Genomic DNA, 22,724 nt, shown 5'->3' with positions numbered 1-22,724 from the left:
CACTACAAATTTAACATATATATGTACTATATAAACCATGAAACAAAATAATCATGCATGTAACAAGTAATATATCTGCATAAAACTCAGCTACCACATATAATCCATTATCAGTTATTGCAATAGCAGTGTAAAATATTAACATATCATGTTATATTGAACTGTTCTTTACGGGATAAATAAGCCTAATTGATATACATGTACATCAGAGACCTATATATATACATATATATATATACCATAATTAAAGTTAAGAATGTTCATATCATCATATGAAAACTTTTCTTTTGTATGAAGTTATGTTAGGCTACATTAATTTGAATTTAGTCATTTCAATGCTATAAAAATTATTTTCCAATAAAAATGGGAAGCGATAACTTTATGAATTATTTTATACATTTGTATTTAATTTATTTTCGATTATAAATTATTAATGATTGATATTTAAAATAGGTCTTCTTAACTGATTTTTTTACGTTTACATATTAAAAAGCATTAATTATTATCATGTTACTAATTACACTAGTACTGTATATATAATACCGTATGTGATGATACATATATATTGACACACCCCTTTTCTGACACAGTAATCTGACTCATCTTCGCGAGAGTTATCTCCCTTCACCGGAACAGTTTTGGTGTTATTGGCGCTAGACTCCGAAGATGGCGACAGGTTGGTATATTCTTTTCCTTGTTTTTAACTTGGTTTTGTGTGAATGCAGTCATTCAGTGGATATCTTTGATGACCCACGGGCAATAACGGATGTTCCCTTTGTTTATTTTTCATGTCGGATGGCTGCTTACAGACAACAGACAGGTAAGGTGACATCTTCTTCCGAGTCCGAATGAAACATTCCGAAATTCTGCAAATAACAAAAACATGACAAGTCCATGAACTATCAAAAACAGATGAGTGTAAATTATTTATTTTCGTGATTGATTTTGTCGATGCATGCCAGGGTCATTATCAAATAGACTACCAGAACGTTACTGTAGATGAAAAATCTGGGTCATCGTGACACTTGCAAATCTGCAACCAGTTTCATCAACTGTGAAAATGTTCGGATGCATGCTGGGGCTCACCAAAGGGAGGTCCGGGACAAAGGCTAAATACCCAGACCTAGGTTATGACTTAAAAAGTATCCATGGGGGCTTTGTCAGCAATAATTATGCTCTGATTAAGAGAATGTACTTTTATTTGAAGTGATACAGACAGGAGATTGTACCCGATGACCTGACAAGTTTGACAGACCCACATGTTGATTGTATCATTTAACATGTTAGATTGTGAGGCAATGGCGACTTTAATTGAAATAATTCCCTGCATGCAGAATTTAATTTATAAACATTAAAATGTCTTCAGCCAAACATTAATAAATAAATAAGCTGCACTCTGATTTTGCAGTAATTATATTTTGAATACCCCAGTAATATGAAAGGAATGATTTCTAAATAAAGATGTAAAAGCAGTTTGACACAGTATAATGTATGATGTCTTGAACAGTGAATTGGACTCCCGTTTTAAGTTCTAGCTGAAGCTAGAGTAAGACAATATTGATACAAAATACAATTCACATAGTTCAAACAAGAAGGGATTTCCGTCACGACTTTAGCTAGAAACAATGCCCGAAATCATCTTATATAATATTACGAGTGGCCATGGTTCTGCTTGTCATTTGCTTGGATTCATCATGCATCTGGTTAACAATCTGATTTAGATCTACTATAATACTGTAAATTAATATGTGTGTGCATTTTACCGAAACTGTTTGATTTGATAAAATATATTGAAGAAAGATAATGTAATATATAAAATAAAAATGCAATGATGAGACTGATTCAAACCCTGAGGACCTCCAAATTAAAGTATAGACTGAAACTCAAAGCTCTTATATATATATTATATATAACAAAAAGATCTCATTGTCTGCAGATTCAATGCTTATTTCAGTCAGCTCATATATTTCTGTCATCAATTAACAAAGCCTGCAGATTTGTCATATTTTAATTTTGCTTTGATTGACTGAACTACAACACAAAGGATATGATTAAAGTATGGTTTGTTTTTAAACAGAATTACAAATATATTTTTTTGCTAAAAATTTCATCAAAATAGGACTTATGATTTCCATTGAAAAGAAATGATGTGATATCATGGGAATATTTGTAGAGGTTAAAAAATTGCAGTAGACAAATATTTAATTTAATATGTTGGTGAAAATAGATAAATTTGCTGTACTGGGGTCCTGTATACATGTTATGACATGGGAAATGCTGTGTTCTAGATTTTCAGACTCTATATACATGAGTTTTTGCCTTAGGCTAAATCCGTCAGATCGAGACAGGATTGACAGGCTTTGCATTGTGTTTCTCACACTACAAGTGCTTTCTGTAGAAAGTGGAACATTTGAGGATGATAATACAAAAAAAATGTGAAAACTTTATAAGACTACAATGGAAAATGTCACAATACTGTAAACACAGTAACACACATTATAGACATTGGGTTCCAATCTACGACATGTAAAAAATAGTTTTAGGTCAAAATCAGATTCAGATTTAATGAAAATGATTTTTTTGTATCATGTATTTAAGAAATATATGTTAAATTTATACCTCCCTCCCCCCCCCCCCCCCCCCCCCCCCAACCAAACCCAACTCCAACCACTTTGCCCCTTGCAGCCCCCCCCCTCCCAGTTGCTCTAGTTTCCTCCCACAGAAAGGCCTTCCAGGCCAACTAGAGTGAATGATATAATTGTATGGTACTTCTTTAACAATTGTTATAAAATGAACAATATTCACATTACCATTGACCACTGAACATGGTTTTTGGTAGAATTTTGAAATAATTAGCTTTCCTCAAAATATTCTCCCATATATATATTTACTTGCCCTTGTGTACATTTTTAAAACTGATTTTTTTCATTCAATTATTTCAAAAAATGAAACAGTGAGTACATCTATAGAGATAAAAGAAAAATCACCTCTATTGACCAAATGAATAAGAGTAAAAAATGTATGCAGCAAGAAGGGGCCGCGGTGGCCGAGTGGTTAAGGTGTCCCGACACTTTAACACTAGCCCTCCACCTCTGGGTTGCGAGTTCGAAACCTACGTGGGGCAGTTGCCAGGTACTGACCGTAGGTCGGTGGTTTTTCTCCGGGTACTCCGGCTTTCCTCCACCTCCAAACCTGTCACGTCCTTAAATGACCCTGGCTGTTAGTAGGACGTTAAACAAAAACAAACAAACAAATGTATGCAGCAATTTCTGGACTACGTTTATTTTCATTTGCTCCTATATCTTCCTACACAACTAATCTGATTCTAATCTAACAAGAAAGCTAAAAACCACTTAACATTTTGCCGTCTACATGTATAGTTAATATCTTATACATGTAGAGCTGTCTTATTTGAACACTTTCCACTGTTACTGTTAAATGAGCCCTTGTTGTAATAAAAATAACTTGATCAGTGTAATGATGTTTTTCTGCCTGAAATTTACAACAGCAATTGCCTTAAACCGGGGCCCAGACTATAAAAGGAAAGTATTAGCATTGTGTTATACTGTTATAAGGTTTTGCTTCATTTTGGGGAAAATAACACACTTTTTAGCTGGGGAAAGAGCCTAGCCTGTGTTTAGCTTTAGAACAGGTCAAAAACTATACACTATTTTGATAAATTCCTTTATAATTTTTTTGTTTAAAATGCAATTTTAATAAAATCTTTGTGAATCTAAACATTTAAAAATTGATACTACAGTTGGTAATTTCAAGAATGAGATATTTCATCAATATTGCTGAAATATTTTCTGTAGAATTTATTTTTGGCCATTTACTCATTATACTAAAGCTCTAAATTTTGTCTAAATTAGAAAGTTTTGCAGTTTCAATATTTGAGTACCAGGCATATTAAAATTGAATTTGTACACAAAATAATTAAAAACTAACTTAATGCACTGTGGTATATAAATGCATTAATGTTGGCAAAATATTTTATCAGCAAACACAAATATGTAGTTGCCCTTATCAGATAGCCAAAGCATCACCCCTATTGCAAGAAATGGACCCTGCTTCTCTTTGATCAGAGGTAAACCACAGATGTTTGGAGGGAGGTATAAGAGGGTTGCACTTCATCAAATTTTCATCTTTATCCATATACTTATGTAACTAAGCCTGAAATTGTATAGAATTACTTGGGTAGTTTTTGTGGTTGATCCACTACACTGAATTAGAATGTGTTACAGGCTAAAGTGGCGATGGCTTTGTCTGAGTTTAATGACATCGCTGCATCGGCTAAGGTTAAAGGAAGGACATATGATGTACAAGATTTGACAGTAAAGATAGACACCACATAACATGTGTAGAAAGAAAAAAACAGACTTACTTATTAAATAATCCTGGCCCCATGCAGTTTCATCAATTCTTTAACTTAAAAGTTTCCCATAGAAAGCATGACAGAAGTTAAGTGGAAAAACTTAGTTAAAGAACTTTAATTAACCTTCCTTAACTAAATTCTGTAATGCTTTTTTATGGAAAATTTTAAGTTAAAGAATTTCTTAAAGGTAAGAAATATTGATGGAACTGGCTCCGGTTTCATCAACATTCCTTAACTTCAACTTTTCCATAGGAGAGCATTAAAATATTAAAGGAAAACATAGATGATCTTTAAAATCAAGAACCTTCCTTCAATTTTGTAATGCTTTCATATGGAAAATTTTAAGTTAAAGAATTTCTTTAAGTTAAAGAATACATTTGTATTGATAAACTGGCCTCATGGTTTATTCTAGACTGGCCCCCCTGTCTCTAGAATATCAAAATTATAAATAAAATTGAACTTTAATGATTTTGATCCCTAGGATTCTAGAAGTTTCAAACAGTGAAACTAGGGGGAGATAATCTAGTATTAGATTTTAGCTTGGCAATTCTTAACTAAAACACTGAGGGTCTGGTGGCCAGTCTAGGTTTGTTTATCATGAAATATTTCTTGCTGTTTAATTTTGAGGAAGAAAGAAATTTGACTCTGTCTGAATTTTGGCTTCCTTTTTAAGGCCTGGGGCAAAGATACAAGTCAGAATTCTTACAAATACTACTATGTCTGAAAGGTAATTATTATAGGAAAATTATAGGTCAATGTTTAGAGAAAAAGTTAAAGTCAACACATGACGGGTGGTAAATACCGTTGACAATATCTTGTTACTTCTGATTGAGCTGTGTATAGAAACATAATACTTTCCTAACCTATCCATGAGAAAAAAAGTTTCTCACATTTCTTCTCAGCTTGGAAAGTGAAACCTAGAAAAAGTTGTTAAAATTGACATTTCAACAATGAATTCTTTTACGTTGGTTAAAATTTGTGGTGAGATTTTCACTGTTTTGTCACTCTGAATGGAGGTGTGTGTTTTATGAGGTGAAGTTGTTTTGTAGATGTTGGTGTAGAGATTACAGATAATTTGTTGTATACTTGGTAATATTGACGGGGTTACAATTAAAAGGACTAGAATGTTGATGTTACTGATGGGAACTGTTGCCTGTGTTTGAGATTGATTTATAATCTCAGTGGAGGGCTGACATTTTGTAATTAGATCTTGTTTAATGAAGCCAGCTGGCATCCTTGATGGTAACGACTATCCGAGTATTACACAGAGATTAATCAATCTTTAACACAACATGTGTTTTTTAAATCTTCAATTTGACTGAATTATCTTCCTTGTCTGTTATAAATTTACCTTTTACCTGTTATTTAAAATTCCATTTTAATTAATACAGTAGTACATTAAGCACCAAATATAGTGTCAAGGTGCCTGACAGATTCAATGAGACTGAAAAAAACCAGCAATGAGTTTCGCAGTTCATGTAATTTCCCAATTTCATGTAAGAACATGCATGTGATCATGATTTGTGAGAATATGTGATCATGAATTGTGAGAATATGTGATCATGAGTTGTGAGAATGTTATGGTTTGTGAGAATATGTGATCATGAATTGTGAGAATTTGTGATCATTTAATAGTTGTGAGAATATGTGATCATGAGTTGTGAGAATATGTGATCATGAGTTGTGAGAATATGTGATCATGAGTTGTGAGAATATGTGATCATGAGTTGTGAGAATATGTGATCATGCAATGCGGGAATATGTGATCATGAATTGTGTGAATATGTGATTATGCATTGTGAGAATATGTGATCATTTAATTAGGGAAAAGAATGGATCTTTTATTAGAATTTTGTTGGTGGGATGGGGGCAAGGCCGCACCCAATAATCAATTAGTCTATAAATATGTTAGTACAGATTATCATTAGTTTCAATATTTTGTGTGTATTTAAAATGAAAATTGCAGATTTTTGTTGGTAAAATCAGTTGTAGCTTATATAGATATGCTTAGTAATTATGTTTATGAAAGTTTTCTTTTGAGGAAGTTGATATGACCTTAATCATGTATAAACTTTGACCCCCTGTGATGACCTTACAACCAGGTTGGCCGTGTGTCAAGCCCCCTTTTCATTGTCAGATGTCTGTTGTTTTATCATATGTTATCCCCTTGAATTGGCAGACCTGATTGATTACAAACCATCCATGAAGATGCTAGGAAACATGATACTGAAATATTTGTGGAAAGGAATTTGTGAACAAAGTCACAATTGAAATCTTCAGGGTTACATTACATGTTTACAAGGGTTTTCTGACAGAGATACAGGAGGACTGGAACACCAGGTAGTCGATAATATAAATGTTTACATGTCGAGCTGTATACTACCGGTATACTTACATTTATATGGCGAAGTACACAATAATGCAACCTTATATAGTAAAACTTTTATCTGATATACTTGTATACATTCAGTACAGAATATTTAACCTACCATATTTATACCAAAGTACCCTCCTCCCTCCAGCAGCTCTGTCTGATTACTGAGGGGTGCTAATGTTGAGGAGTGGGCTTATTTGAAGGCATGGTTCCTGATATTTATCAGTCTCTGATATGTATCCAAATATTGTGAGTTGAGGTTTATTTTCACAGTAAGGTGATTTAAGGAGAGTGTCCATGAATGATAGGCCACTGATGGACATGTTTATAGTGCCATCATACTGAAATATCACAGCTGTACGTGGAAGAATGATGCCCCAATGGTCACATTTATATAAAGCCAATGGACAAACCAGTCTTTATAGCCATCTTTAAAGGTGAACATCAAGCAGAGCAAGTACCGATTTTAAAGACTTTAGTTTGTCTTGGTCAGGGGATAGAACCTGTAACCTTCTACACTGGGGTGAACTCTCAACATAAACCAGAAGTGAGGCAGTGTCAAGAAAGACAATTTGAATACAATAGTTGTTTATACAGAAGAGTAAATATAAATTCCCAAATTTAGTTGCCTTTTACAAATTATGTAAGGGGAGGGGGGGCAGCATGTAGAATTCCTCTGACAGAGGCTAGTCAAATGGCTTTCTGAAGGCAAAAAAGGACGAATCTACATTAAGGGCCAGTCCAGATTACTTGGTAGCTGTGAAGATAAGGTCTGGAGTGTCTTTAGTCTAAGGTTATTGTTAGAAATATTAATGTAGCCAGTGTAACTGTATAACCCAGTTGCTGAATCTTTTTTGTTGTTTTTGAAATATGGACATGCTAGTGTGACATCCCACTCAGAATATACTAATGGCTAACCCAGTTCTTACTGCTAACTTTAAGCTGATCTAATGTTAAACAGGCAGCAGCAAGTATATAAGACTTCTGTTTGCCTTGGACAAGGGACATAACCCATAACCTCCATCTCGGAGGCAACCATTTAACTAAAGACCAAAAATGAGGCAGTGTCAAATGAGATGTAATTAGGAAAAAGAAAGTTGTTTTGAAACAAGATAAGAGCTAAGATCCCAACTACAGTCAAATTTTACAAATCATGCAATGGGGGCAACAGGTATAATTGTTATGTAATGTACTGGGTCTGTTATTGAGTGAACAGGACTGTAATTTCTTTTGCCAAAAACCATATGGTCAGGATATCAGACTTAGATAATGCTGTTTCTGGGTATCCAATATAGAAATTTATCATTTACAGTCGAGACTCTTTCCTGCAACATCATAAAAAAAAAAAAATATGAAAAAAATTCTCAATTTCTAAATCAAATATTTGTAAATCATTTCAAACGGTCTCTATATTTACATACAATTTTTTTTTTTTTTTTAATTCTTAAATATTTTTTAGTTACAGCTGATTACCCTTTTTGAGCCCCAGATTGATCCTGCATCTGGGACTACATGTAGACATGCAGCAGTATAGTGTACATCTGTGGGGCACCAATGGGATAAATATATAATTGTTTATAAAAAAAAAATGACCTGAAGATGCCAATTTATTGATAAAAATTGGAAACATGAACACTCGCATGTAAACTTTATCATTTGCTAAATAGCACTTTGAGCGTATGTATGTGTTTACAAAGAAAATCACAAAAATTTTATTTCCCTTCATTACTGGTGCCCCATATGAATGAGTGATGGCTGGCCTGTAATTGTAGTTAATGAAGAGGTATTGATTTTGATGCATAGACGAGTTCTCAAAGTCTAGTTAGCTTGCAGCAGACAATAATTAACATTTTATACTGTATATTTATTTGGTTTTAAAACCTGTATCTGTTGTGGTTAGGGTATAAATGTATAGTAATCACTTGGCGGTGCATGTGTTTCGTTTGTTCCAGAGTGTCTGTAAGTGTGCAATAAACATTGTTGAAGTGTTATAGGGTCAAAGGTCATACATGGCAACCTTTGAAAAGAAAAGTTAATTAGGTACATAAAAATCATGAAATACACAATAATATTAGGATATCAAGTTCTACACCCTGATTAGATGTTGGTGGTCGTTGGTCAAGGTTTAATGGACAGAGGTGAAAAGGTCATATTTTGCCTCTTCAAAAACATCAAGTTCTGATTGAATTTCAGTGATCATCAGTCAAAGGGTCAAAGATCACACTTTTGAATAATTATACCCCGGTATGTACTAGTGCTGTGTATCGGCAACAATGTCACGATACGATACGTATTGCGATACAGACATCACGATACGATACGTATCGCGTATACGTGCAATTGTCATGAATTGAAACAAATCAAACAATATTTAACGTTCAATCTGAAGTTTTAATGACACTCATTGAACACATTTTTAACAAAAACAGTAGAATTAAACCGATCTAAATAAATGTCAAATATAAACAGGACTCTTGAGTCTTGTCACTGAAACATTGTCGACTCTGAATGTTATACCTTGGGCCAACAACGTGCAACAAATTACAACTCACGGAAACATTCATTTCCACTGCCGAAAAGGGCGCAGATCATTTATTATAAACTAGTTATCGATACATCATGTAGCATGTTTGCTATCAGCTTTTAAACATAGCTGGTTTTTGGCTTTATTTGTGTTAAACCTGTCCACGGTTTTCGGTTTTCAATACTTGTCTTGCTGGTGGTGTAAAATTGTCAAATGAGGGTGATGCCGATTTAATGCGAATTCAAGTTATTGTGTTCCCGGAATACATTAACTCCGTCTCCCATTCTGTGAATACGGCAATACTGAATACTCGACTTCGATAGGTAAGTTCCATGTGCTGTGGACCCTTGACTTGTTTCAAGTCAACGAATACCTTTGATTTACAAGTCGGAGGAGGTTTAGTACTAAGATATAGATATAGATAGAGAGATAAAGTTAAACGGAATTACACATGGCTGTCAGCGTTAGCCGTTGTCCATATTTATTCGCAATCATCAAGGCGCTCTGCATTGGCGACTTCATACAATCCGGTTACAAGCGTTTTACTGACTGTGTGCTTTGGCGCGCTCGATTCGCTGTATCAAATGTGTTACATGGACCCACACCCATGCCGGCGATATTACGATACAGGGATGACTGTATCGATGTATCGTATCGCGGCACAAAACGAAGATATATATCGATACGTATCGATGTATCGTTACAGCACTAGTTTGTACATATAGATAATCACATTTACTAACGAGGATGATGGGGTATACCAATTTAAGAATTCAGGATATAGCAATACTTCGGTTTTTGGTTTATTTTATTTTATGTCCTATTAACAGCTAGGGTCATTTAAGGATGTGCCTGGTTTTGGAGGGGAAGGAAAACCGGAGTACCCGGAAAAAACCCACCAATCTATGGTCAGTACCTGAGGCAACTGACAGTGTCGAGAATGACAGTGTGTTGTTGTTCCGATGGATATATGGTCCGGTGAAGCAGGATGTTTTTAAATTAGGTTGTTAGTGAATTAGGTGGATGGTGAAAAATATGTTTCACTGTTATAGTAAAAGTTAACCTCTTATACAGTAATAAGCCCATGCCTGGTAATAACTAAATAAGCCCACTTGTATGTTTTACAGTTCTGTAAAATTCTAGCAACTGCGATTTAAATTGTCTGGCTAAGACCATCTCTTAATTATTTTTAGCAGAAATCTATGTTTAAGTCCCCTAGTTGTATTACAGAATAGATAATTATTGTTTGTCATTGTTTGAGATATCTTAAATATAAAATTTTTTCCAAAGAAAGAAATGTACATCATGTACATTACATGTTGTTTTCAATTTTTGTGTGATCATTAAATGATTAATAAACATTGTCTTGTAAGATTTTGCTAAATAAAAGGAATGAAATAATGTATAAGAAATACTTTTAAAAATCTATGTCTGTTAAATCCCTGTAAAAAATTACTGCCGGAGGTCTAACATACAGTACGTTTTTATACATGTGGAGAGTTACAAGATGAAGCGGACATTGAATTTTGATCGCCTCTTAAGATGTTATTTAATCATCTGAGTCAGCTTCAAGTATCCCGTCTCCTAGGCTACCTAGTTAACTACCCTCACTATAGGAATAGGATTAATGTCTTGACATTTCTGTTGTAACACCCCCCTGTAGACCCCCAAATACATCTTTATAATATACAGTGTGAATGGTTTTTGTCCTTTGAAGTCTAGAAAACCACTTGGCTTGTGAACTGGCAGTTTTGTTTTCCTATCTCATCTTACTCTTAGGTTAAGAAGATGAAGTTTAGAGTAAAGAGTGCAAAAAACACTAATATAAACAACCTCGTAATAATCTGATCACAACGGTGTGGATAGTCAAAGGGAAATAACTCTACACAATTTAATACTTATGTAAAAAACCTAGTAATTATATTATTATCAAAGGGAAATAACTCTGTACACACCTGAGTAATATCAATAACCTAGACATGATCTGATCAAAACCACGTGGATATTCAAAGGGAAATTACTCTATACACAACTTACTACTAATGTTATCTTGAAATGGTCTGATCCCGTTGTGGGTAGTCAAGGGAAATAACTCTTTACGCAACTTGGTACTTATCACAAGCTTGTTGATAGTCAAAGGTAATAACTCTGTATACATGTTCATGGTGTCATTACGGTTTAGTCAATTGTTCAAATGATTCACAACTTAATGGTCTAGGGAATATTTGAAGAGAAATAACTGTATAAAACTATGGCTTGGCATGTATCACACTTAATGAAAAACAAAGGATTAATTAAGATATTTATGCAACCATATTTTATTATTGTTTTTTTTTTCAATGAAGATTGTTATTACAAACTCCAGGAAGTTCTAATTTGACCAATCTTGATATGTCAGTTTCCCATGGCTTTTAGTCATGACTATTTACGGGACCAGAATCAGGATCAGAAAATCATTTGAAAGGTGGCTGCCATCTTGGAATTTTGGTAATTGAAGACTTTCAATTCTTTTCCAAAATTCCATATGTAGGTGCGATATGTTGTCCCTGTGTAGTCGTAAATATATTTAGTTTTGGATTTGCTCAGAAAGGCAAAATTACAGTCATATTTTGTCAATGCCATGTACAACAAGTCAATAGAAATGATTATTATGAAGTGAACATGGAACCAATATATAAGAATGATACCCCAAGTCTGTCTAATTAATAGTAATTATAATTAAGTAATTAGTTACAGATTTAACTCAAAAATAAAGTTACTTAGTTGTATTTAAACAGATTTGTAATAGTTTGGGTACTTGAACTATGAAATGATTCAAAGATTTGCAGAAAGCTCTAAGTGCCATTGAAAGAGATAATCTGAATATTAGCATTTTGTGGAAGAAGGGAGATAACCTAACATAAAGTCGATATTGAAAGGGAGAAAACTCCATTAGTGTGGTTCTCTGGTGTGGATCTTTACTTTGTTGAGGAAGGGAGACAACTCTGTTAGCCTTATACTTGCATGTACCAGCAGTATATTGTTTTACTAAAAGAGGAAATTCTTTAAAAAAAAAATTATGAATCAGTTAAGTGAAGTGTAGATATGATTATATCATAATAAGCCTGTATCACATTATAAATGCTTTCTTAAGAATTTAGCATGATTAATACTGACTTTTTATTGATAAAATACTTCTTGCAAAATTCCTTTATATAGATATTGAAGAACTGAACTACCAGTTTGGTAATACATAATAAATTAATGTGCAACAAAATACACCCTGGGGAAAAACCACAAAACCTCTCATGATCAGAGTGCACCTAAGTTATCAGTATATAATTGATCAATAGCCTAATTTTCATCTTAATGACTTGAATATATACTTTTTTAAAGAAAACATGAAAAATATTTAATTTTTGTTGACAGTTACAAGATGTATAATTTTGATCAGTGTTCCTTTGATTATAAATGTTTGTGTTTGCCTTGATGCGCAGGATTCTCCTGTTATAAATTGATTTCAATCTCAATTTTTAAAGATAAACCCATTAAGTTATTTAAGGTGATTAGAATGTTAGATTTCACATCAGAACAAGTGAGTTATTATTAGTAACTATGGATATATTTGAGTGATCTTGTTATGTAATGGCTATCACATTACGAGTACTAAGGTGACAGGGGTTCAACCCCCTTGATCCGTCTCATCATGTGAGTTTCCCCTGGGTACTCCGGTTTCCTCCCATAATAAGACACCATGTGAGTTTCCCCTGGGTACTCTGGTTTCCTCCCATAATAAGACACCATGTGAGTTTCCCCTGGGTTCTCCGGTTTTCTCCCATAATAAGACACCATGTGAGTTTCCCCTGGGTTCTCCGGTTTTCTCCCATAATAAGACACCATGTGAGTTTCCCCTGGGTACTCCGGTTTCCTCCCATAATAAGACACCATGTGAGTTTCCCCTGGGTACTCCGGTTTCCTTCCATAATAAGACACCATGTGAGTTTCCCCTGGGTACTCCAGTTTCCACTCACAATAAGACACCATGTGAGTTTCCCCTGGGTACTCCGGTTTCTTCCCATAATAAGACACCATGTGAGTTTCCCCTGGGTACTCCAGTTTCCACTCACAATAAGACACCATGTGAGTTTCCCCTGGGTACTCCAGTTTCCACTCACAATAAGACACCATGTGAGTTTCCCCTGTGTACTCCGGTTTCTTCCCATAATAAGACACCATGTGAGTTTCCCCTGGGTACTCCAGTTTCCACTCACAATAAGACACCATGTGAGTTTCCCCTGGGTACTCCAGTTTCCACTCACAATAAGACACCATGTGAGTTTCCCCTGGGTACTCCGGTTTCCTCCCATAATAAGACACCATGTGAGTTTCCCCTGGGTACTCCAGTTTCCACTCACAATAAGACACCATGTGAGTTTCCCCTGGGTACTCCGGTTTCTTCCCATAATAAGACACCATGTGAGTTTCCCCTGGGTACTCCGGTTTCCTCCCATAATAACACACCATGTGAGTTTCCCCTGGGTACTCCGGTTTCCTCCCATAATAAGACACCATGTGAGTTTCCCCTGGGTACTCCGGTTTCCTCCCATAATAAGACACCATATGAGTTTCCCCTAGGTACTCCGGTTTCCTCCCATAATAAGACACCATGTGAGTTTCCCCTGGGTACTCCGGTTTCTTCCCATATTAAGACACCATGTGAGTTCCCCTGGGTACTCCGGTTTCCTCCCATAATAAGACACCATGTGAGTTCCCCTGGGTACTCCTATTTCCTCCCATAATAAGACACCATGTGAGTTTCCCCTGGGTACTCCGGTTTTCTCCCACAATAAGACACCATGTGAGTTTCCTCTGGGTACTCCTATTTCCTCCCATAATAAGACACCATGTGAGTTCCCCTGGGTACTCCGGTTTCCTCCCATAATAAGACACCATGTGAGTTTCCCCTGGGTACTCCGGTTTCTTCCCATAATAACACACCATGTGAGTTTCCCCTGGGTACTCCGGTTTCCTCCCATAATAAGACACCATGTGAGTTTCCCCTGGGTACTCCGGTTTCCTCCCATAATAAGACACCATGTGAGTTTCCCCTGGGTACTCCGGTTTCCTCCCATAATAAGACACCATGTGAGTTTCCCCTGGGTACTCCGGTTTCTTCCCATAATAAGACACCATGTGAGTTTCCCCTGGGTACTCCAGTTTCCTCCCACATAAGATACCATGTGAGTTTCCCCTGGGTACTCCGGTTTTCTCCCACAATAAGACACCATGTAAGTTTCCCCTGGGTACTCCGGTTTCCTCCCATAATAAGACACCATGTGAGTTTCCCCTGGGTACTCCGGTTTCTTCCCATAATAAGACACCATGTAAGTTTCCCCTGGGTACTCCGGTTTCCTCCCATAATAAGACACCATGTGAGTTTCCCCTGGGTACTCCGGTTTCTTCCCATGATAAGACACCATGTGTGTTTCCCCTGGGTACTCCGGTTTCCTCCCACAATAAGACACCATGTGAGTTTCCCCTGGGTACTCTGGTTTCCTCCCATAATAAGACACCATGTGAGTTTCCCCTGGGTACTCCGGTTTCCTTCCACAATAACACAACATGGGAGTTTCCCCTGGGTACTCCGGTTTCCTCCCATAATAAGACACCATGTGAGTTTCCCCTGGGTACTCCGGTTTCCTCCCATAATAAGACACCATGTGAGTTTCCCCTGGGTACTCCGGTTTCCTCCCATAATAAGACACCATGTGAGTTTCCCCTGGGTACTCCAGTTTCTTCCCATAATATGACACCATGTGAGTTTCCCCTGGGTACTCCGGTTTCTTCCCATAATAAGACACCATGTGAGTTTCCCCTGGGTACTCCGGTTTCTTCCCATAATATGACACCATGTGAGTTTCCCCTGGGTACTCCGGTTTCTTCCCATAATAAGACACCATGTGAGTTTCCCCTGGGTACTCCGGTTTCCTCCCATAATAAGACACCATGTGAGTTTCCCCTGGGTACTCCGGTTTCTTCCCATAATAAGACACCATGTGAGTTTCCCCTGGGTACTCCAGTTTCCACTCACAATAAGACACCATGTGAGTTTCCCCTGGGTACTCCGGTTTCTTCCCATAATATGACACCATGTGAGTTTCCCCTGGGTACTCCGGTTTCTTCCCATAATAAGACACCATGTGAGTTTCCCCTGGGTACTCCGGTTTCCTCCCATAATAAGACACCATGTGAGTTTCCCCTGGGTACTCCGGTTTCTTCCCATAATAAGACACCATGTGAGTTTCCCCTGGGTACTCCGGTTTCCTCCCATAATAAGACACCATGTGAGTTTCCCCTGGGTACTCCGGTTTCCTCCCATAATAAGACACCATGTGAGTTTCCCCTGGGTACTCCGGTTTCCTCCAATAATAAGACACCATGTGAGTTTCCCCTGGGTACTCCGGTTTCTTCCCATAATAAGACACCATGTGAGTTTCCCCTGGGTACTCCGGTTTCCTCCCATAATAAGACACCATGTGAGTTTCCCCTGGGTACTCCGGTTTCCTCCCATAATAAGACACCATGTGAGTTTCCCCTGGGTACTCCGGTTTCTTCCCATAATAAGACACCATGTGAGTTTCCCCTGGGTACTCCGGTTTCCTCCAATAATAAGACACCATGTGAGTTTCCCCTGGGTACTCCGGTTTCCTCCCATAATAAGACACCATGGGAGTTTCCCCTGGGTACTCCAGTTTCCACTCACAATAAGACACCATGTGAGTTTCCCCTGGGTACTCCGGTTTCCTCCCATAATAAGACACCATGTGAGTTTCCCCTGGGTACTCCGGTTTCCTCCCATAATAAGACACCATGTGAGTTTCCCCTGGGTACTCCGGTTTCTTCCCACAATAAGACACCATGTGAGTTTCCCCTGGGTACTCCGGTTTCCTCCCACAATAAGACACCATGTGAGTTTCCCCTGGGTACTCCGGTTTCTTCCCATAATAAGACACCATGTGAGTTTCCCCTGGGTACTCCGGTTTCCTCCCATAATAAGACACCATGTGAGTTTCCCCTGGGTACTCCGGTTTCCTCCCATAATAAGACACCATGTGAGTTTCCCCTGGGTACTCCGGTTTTTTCCCATAATAAGACACCATGTGAGTTTCCCCTGGGTACTCCAGTTTCCACGCACAATAAGACACCATGGGTGTTTCTATCTGGGCCAACAAAAATGATTCATATAAGTTTGATTTGATCCCCCCCCCCCCTCCAATTTAAAAAAAAAACAAATGTTTTGTTTTTAATTTTTAGTTCAGAATATAACTCATATGCACTGAAATACTGTGTGATGAAACAAACAAAAAAGTATATAGTTAGATTATTGGTAAAAGTTTTGGAAGTCACAACTGACTTACCTGTTGACATGAAATTGTCACGAGCTTGCCAGCACATCCTCGTAATGTAATCCTTTTCCTCTATTTACCCAAATTTCACAGTATGTGTATAAATGTTCTAGTCTGATACTAACAAGCCTTACCAGGGCTATGTATAACTGTACTGTTGTATCCATCACAGGTAGACTCTGCTGTGTATGATTACCCCTCCGTTAAAAAATACATCTATTTGTCTATCTAATGTGGTTGAATACTCTTAAACACCTACGGTATCTACTCTGAAATTTCGATAACTGGTTTGCAAATTGATGATTTTTGTAGTACAGGATATCTAAGTAAATTTGAGCATTTGGTGAATGAAAGATGCAAGGGCAGGGTGATCCTTGCCTTTCTATGTCCGATCTCAAATGAAACCCTTAGGTGCCTTTAAATTTTTGAAAAGGGGGTGTGATATTCACTTCTACACCATACCACCCAAGATTCTATTGATAAAAAATCATATGGAAATCACCTTGGCTTTTGAAACACACACAAAAAAAATTGATATCATGATTGAAGAATGGCTACCATAGTAGTATAATGTATGGAAAATTGATTCATAATATCTGTATGTCTTTCTGTTATTAAATTATGTTGAGGAGTCTCCAAGCCAACTTTGATTTATATTTATTTTGTAAAGGAATCTCCCAGATAGAATTTCAAAGCAGCAGAAAAGGTAACATACAATTTGATCTGACAACTAATAAAGTGTTGGATTACTTTTCCCATGCTGACATTTTTATCTTTTACTTCATTCAGAAAATAGATCTCAATGATTCAGGTAAAATTGATTTAATGGAAAAGCCCTACAAAGTAAAAAAATGTCTGATTATAAATGCGGCTATACTGTGTAGTATATTTGTATATTTAGAGGGGGTTGAGGTGCCCCTGCTTCAATCAAGGGCAACATTGGCAGGCCCAATAGCAGAAAAAAAATATTTAAGAATTTATGATATACACTGTATGTTATGTATATACTTCTTGATTCAAGATTTAAGGAAGAAAGTTCACAACAACTTGATAAGAGGACTGAGTTTATCAGTCGTCGATTTACTATGCAATAATCAAATAGAAATTTTACTGCTCCAGTTTTATGAACTGAATCTCCACAAATCAAGATATTTTTTTCTGTGCCAGTTACACCATCCTATTTAAAGTAGGTCATTTCTACATTTGAATGGAAGAATCCGAAGTGTAAATTAATCTTTTAAAATTCTGTGACGGCAAAAAAGTATCATTTGAAATCATGAATTACACACAAAATTTTTATCACTTTTGTATGAATATACATATGTATTATCATTAATGTAGGCCTAGGAAAAAAGTTCAATTGTTCGTTCAGAGCAATGTTCTTTGTACATTAAGTTTGATATGGGATTTTCTAGGGACTTTTGATGTATGTATTGTATTGTGAGGATCCTTTTTGACATCCACAGTACCAGGTCTGTCCAATTCATCTAAGATCAAGTCAGATATGTAAACTATATGCAAATAAAGTTTATTTATTTAAAGAGAAGATGTATCAAATCAAATAACCAATCTAGAATTATTTATACATTAAAATGAAACTACTCTGTATCTCAATCGGACATGTCGAGAATTTCTGAAGTATGTGGCGATGTAGAGGATTTTTATCACCTAACAAACGATTTAGATGTTTTTCTAGGGTGTGTATCATAAAAGTCAAGAATCTTGTCATGTAAGGTAATTAAAACTACATATCCGATACCTAAAAATATTTTATAAATATCAACATAACACATAGTGTTCTGATAATGATTAGAGTTAAAAGCTTCCTGTATGTTGTGTAGTGAGGTAGCAACCAGCTACTACAAAGAAGAGAGTGAAAAGCCTCCTGTATGTTCTGTAGTGAGGTAGCAACCAGCTAATACAAAGAGATCCTACCTCAATATGACCTTGGCATTGACAGGATATTTTAAACCCAGTTAACAAACCAACATCCATCCATCCATAATATTTCAAAACTCTAAAAAAAAATTTGCTATTTGTTCTATTTTCCAAAAAAGATTTTGGTTGCCATGGTTACAAAAATAGTTGTTACCATCAACAATGGAGTTTTAACATACAACAAAAAGGCACGATAGTATAGTGGTAGGACTCCGTGACCAAAGGGGCACTAGTTTGAGTCCTGTCATGGCCACTGTGTTGTATCCTTGTACGAATTACTTTACTCTGTAATGTTCCAGTTGATTCAGTTGTAAATGGAATGACAGCCCCAGCTGCTCCCTAGGGAGTCGAGGAAGACATTGACTGGTTCCAATAATTGAATAACCAATAATTTGTAAACCACTTTGAGACGACTATAGTATAATGTTGCTGTACAGAGGAGCCCACTTATTTGCATATCGCTTATTTGAATATCCCGCTTATTTGCATAACATTCTCAGGTCCCGATTTTCTTCTTCTTTATCTTTGTATTGTAATCCCGTGTAAATGTATTATATAGCAGTATATAAAACTCCAAAATATTATCAAACACTATATATAAAAAAGTTTCAGGTGTAAATCTTTAATCAGGTTGATCGAGGACTCATCAAAAACTAATCTATTAATATATCATTATTTATGGAAGTTTTTTTGAAAATAGAATACAATTTTTAGTCATAACTCATAATCATAACTATAAGATTTTTGATACAGAAAAAGATTAAAAAATAGTTCAGAATTTGCGAATGGGTTGTTTTCCTATTGAAATACTTCCTGTTATTATTTGCACTGTGAAGGTGATGTCACCATTTACAGACAAAATTGAATGACTTTAAAACTCCAAAAATAGTCCTTTTTGAATTAGATACTTCCTGGTGCTATTTTCACTTTGAAGAAATTTTGTGATGTAGATATGATATCGTAATGTCATCTTTCTAGTAAAAAAAATAATGAAATATTCAAAATCTTTTGGCGTCAGTTTCCGTCTATACTAAGCCAACAGGACTGTGATTATAATAATGAGTTGGAATGTAAATACATGTACTGGCTTCCTGCATTTTAAACTTTTCTTGAACACCTGCAATTTAAAACCTAAAATCTACATTTACTCAAAAATAAATGGAATGTTGTGATTTGTTTAACTTGGAATTTCTTTTTCATTTCATGTACAGTAGATCTTTATTTGAATAATTTGTAAAGAACACAAACAGGATTCAATATTTAAGTTTAATGCACTCTATCATTACGTTGAGATGTGATTTGGTGATAGGATTTGCCGTTTAATAGTTTGGCAAACAAACATCTGAAATGAAGGTATTTTACATAAGGCATTTTACACTTTTGGGACCAAGTAATTGAGATAAAATGTGCCCAAAGTATGATTATCAAAAGATATAAATTCCAGAGTGAATATTTTAATGAAATGTTCAAACATAAATTTTCTTTAGAAATGAAAAATATTATTATATGGTATGTTGTGGCCATATTCTTAGCTTATAATTTGATCTAAGATTTACATATGAATTTTGTAGAATTTCTCATTTGTTTGAACACGATATGATGATTATTATGGCACTTACCGAATGAAATTGTGTGTAGAAAGGAAATCTATCGCAGAAGGTATCTTTTTCAGGAAAACACCTAGATTGTTAAGGGTGCATGTATACCACATCTATCTGGAAATATTAAGCCCCTGCTCACAAATAATATAATCTTCATTTTTGCAGAATCTTCAATTTTGAAATAGTAAGTTAAAAAGTGGCTCATAAATAAGCCCTCCCCAAATCTATGTTAATATTGAACCTTTTCTTTTGGAATGAATACAGTACTACCATGTTTACACTAAGAGAGGGGATTTATTTGAGCATAATTATTGTACAAAATTTTACACTATGGGAGGGGTCTTGTTTGAGGATAAATATCTAGATTCAGCACAAAAACTTAAGACTACTTGACTTTACAGACCCTATGTGTTATCATTTTCACTTCTTAAATTCTGAATGAAATTCCTTCTTATAAAGGCATACATTGTTGATAAAATATTGTTTCGGGCCTGAAATTTAAAATGTAAGGTAGATTTTCTTAATGAAGTAATTTTCATCTACTTATAATGTAACAATTATTGATACCAGGTAAATATAACTATACCAGGTAAATATAACTATAGCTATAAAGTCATCATCCAGTGGCGCCAACATTTTGCAAACTACTTAGATATTTGAAATTGTGCTTGAAATATATAATATCTGGGGAAAAGAACTTTTTGGATTGGATATACTTTGTTAAATTGTTTTGGCTCCGAAATGATATATATAACTGTATATTCACAATTGAATAAATTTTAAATGATTTATACATAGAGAGAGAGCCTTCCCTGATAATCAACATAAGTATTAAGTTACTACTAGCTATATATAGGTCATTAAAGTAAAAACCACTTTCTCAAAATCTACAAAAAATACAAATCTAAGCTGACACATCTCTTACAAATCTGGAACATGAATTCCAAAATGGAAAAACCAGGTGCAGAACTGTGCGTACGTGTGTGATGCTATAGACAGCTTCGTGTGTGCCCACTCTCAGTCTTCAAATAAATATGTTTATCTCCCAGTAAACAAGCATTAACAGAAGCTTTCTAAAATTTAGGCTGTGGAAATCTGATATGAATTCTTCTTGCTGCATGCAACGATTTAAAAAAAAAACCCACAAAACTTTTTAAACTACAAATTAGATATTCAAGTGTGAATTTTAAGAGATTGTGTAGAAATTATTTGTGTGTTCTTCAGCAGGAAATCCTATTAAGATGAAAGTTTTAAATTAAAATCAAGTTTTTTTAATGAAAATCCATGTTTTTATTAAAACAGCAGCAGTATCATGTTACATTGATTTAATGAGTCTCTCTCCCAGTTCATACGATTCACTGTCTGGTGCTCCATACAGCTAAATGTAGTGATGAATGGTGAATTTAATGACAAAGAAATCATTATTAGTCAGAGAATGAATACATCAGCAACCACACGGATGCAAAAAAAAAAAAATGTTGCAGCCAACAAAACAGAAATTTCAAATCACCATGGTGACAAGTCGATGAAAGGGAGATAACTGCATAATTAATAAATATTGATTGAAGGAACTCTTCTCTGAGCTTCAGCCTGCTTGTATTGGAAAGGTCTTGAGACATTTTCCTGTTATTTTGAATCAGTTTTCGAGGTGGTGATTTGATATTAACCAAATGAACTCCTTGACTCTTTGAGTGTGTAGATATTGTATATATAGAGACTATAAAAATTGACCCTTGGGCAGAGGAGAAACCCATTTACAACCAAGATTCCTGATTATCAGCTGGCAACACCCTGATCTCCCCGTTTGAAGGTCTAGACTGACCCATCCTTTGAGGTGGGACATTCCACTGCGGGAGATTGGTGTGAGGTGTAGAGGCTGACTGGAGTCTGGGCAGGTTGAATGGCTGATGTGATATGATGATGTAATTTCTAACATGTGTGTTCCTGGGTAAAAGGTTACTCATCAAGCTGTAGGTATTGAAACAAAGGAATACACACAAGGAAATATCTGTTTGGGATTCTCGTATTGCGGCCGACTTTTGGAAACCAAAATCCTGAGGATTATATACAGTATTATCACTAATTAGAGAAGAAATATTGTGTTTCTCTGAATTCAGCAGCAGGATTTGTTGACCAGCCAATCAGATTGATTTACCTGATGACCAATCATGTCATCCCCTCATTCATGTAAACTTAAAGCACCATTCCTCAGTCTGGTTCCTGCCAAGGTAAGACTCGACCTTTGAACTTTTTCATTTACATATATAATTATTTATAGATGCATAATAAGACTCCTCCTACTATTAGGTAATAATTCACACTTACATAGGTAATGATATACCTATATATATACATACATACTTTTAAAGAGATACTGAGGTGTTTCAAATTTGTAAATGTTTACATCATTATACAGTGGCATATTTTAACAAACTCCTGACAATACTAATATTCTCATTTATTTTTGGTATAAAAAGTAATGTCAAATTGTCAGATATAGACTTGTGTTATATTACCACAGTAGTTT

At 35.6% G+C, this 22,724-nt stretch overlaps 1 protein-coding gene across 2 annotated transcripts in view; it reads left to right on the top strand.

Annotated features, from left to right (window-relative positions):
- Positions 1-574: 574 nt before the first annotated feature.
- Positions 575-22,724, top strand: part of LOC117332717 (septin-2B-like) — an 82,218-nt gene continuing 60,068 nt past the window's right edge. Inside the window, exons 1-2 of one of the 2 annotated variants that reach the window (XM_033891733.1) lie at positions 575-676; positions 810-820. In XM_033891733.1, the coding sequence (XP_033747624.1) occupies positions 667-676; positions 810-820 (21 nt within the window). In that variant the 5' untranslated portion in view covers positions 575-666. Of the gene's footprint in view, positions 677-751; positions 821-22,724 lie in introns of those variants that run through there. The other variant, XM_033891732.1, reaches the window with a different exon arrangement.

Source organism: Pecten maximus, chromosome 8 (genome assembly GCF_902652985.1).
Source record: "Pecten maximus chromosome 8, xPecMax1.1, whole genome shotgun sequence".
Lineage (NCBI taxonomy): Eukaryota > Metazoa > Mollusca > Bivalvia > Pectinida > Pectinidae > Pecten > Pecten maximus.
This window is presented reverse-complemented; position numbering and strand designations above follow the sequence as displayed.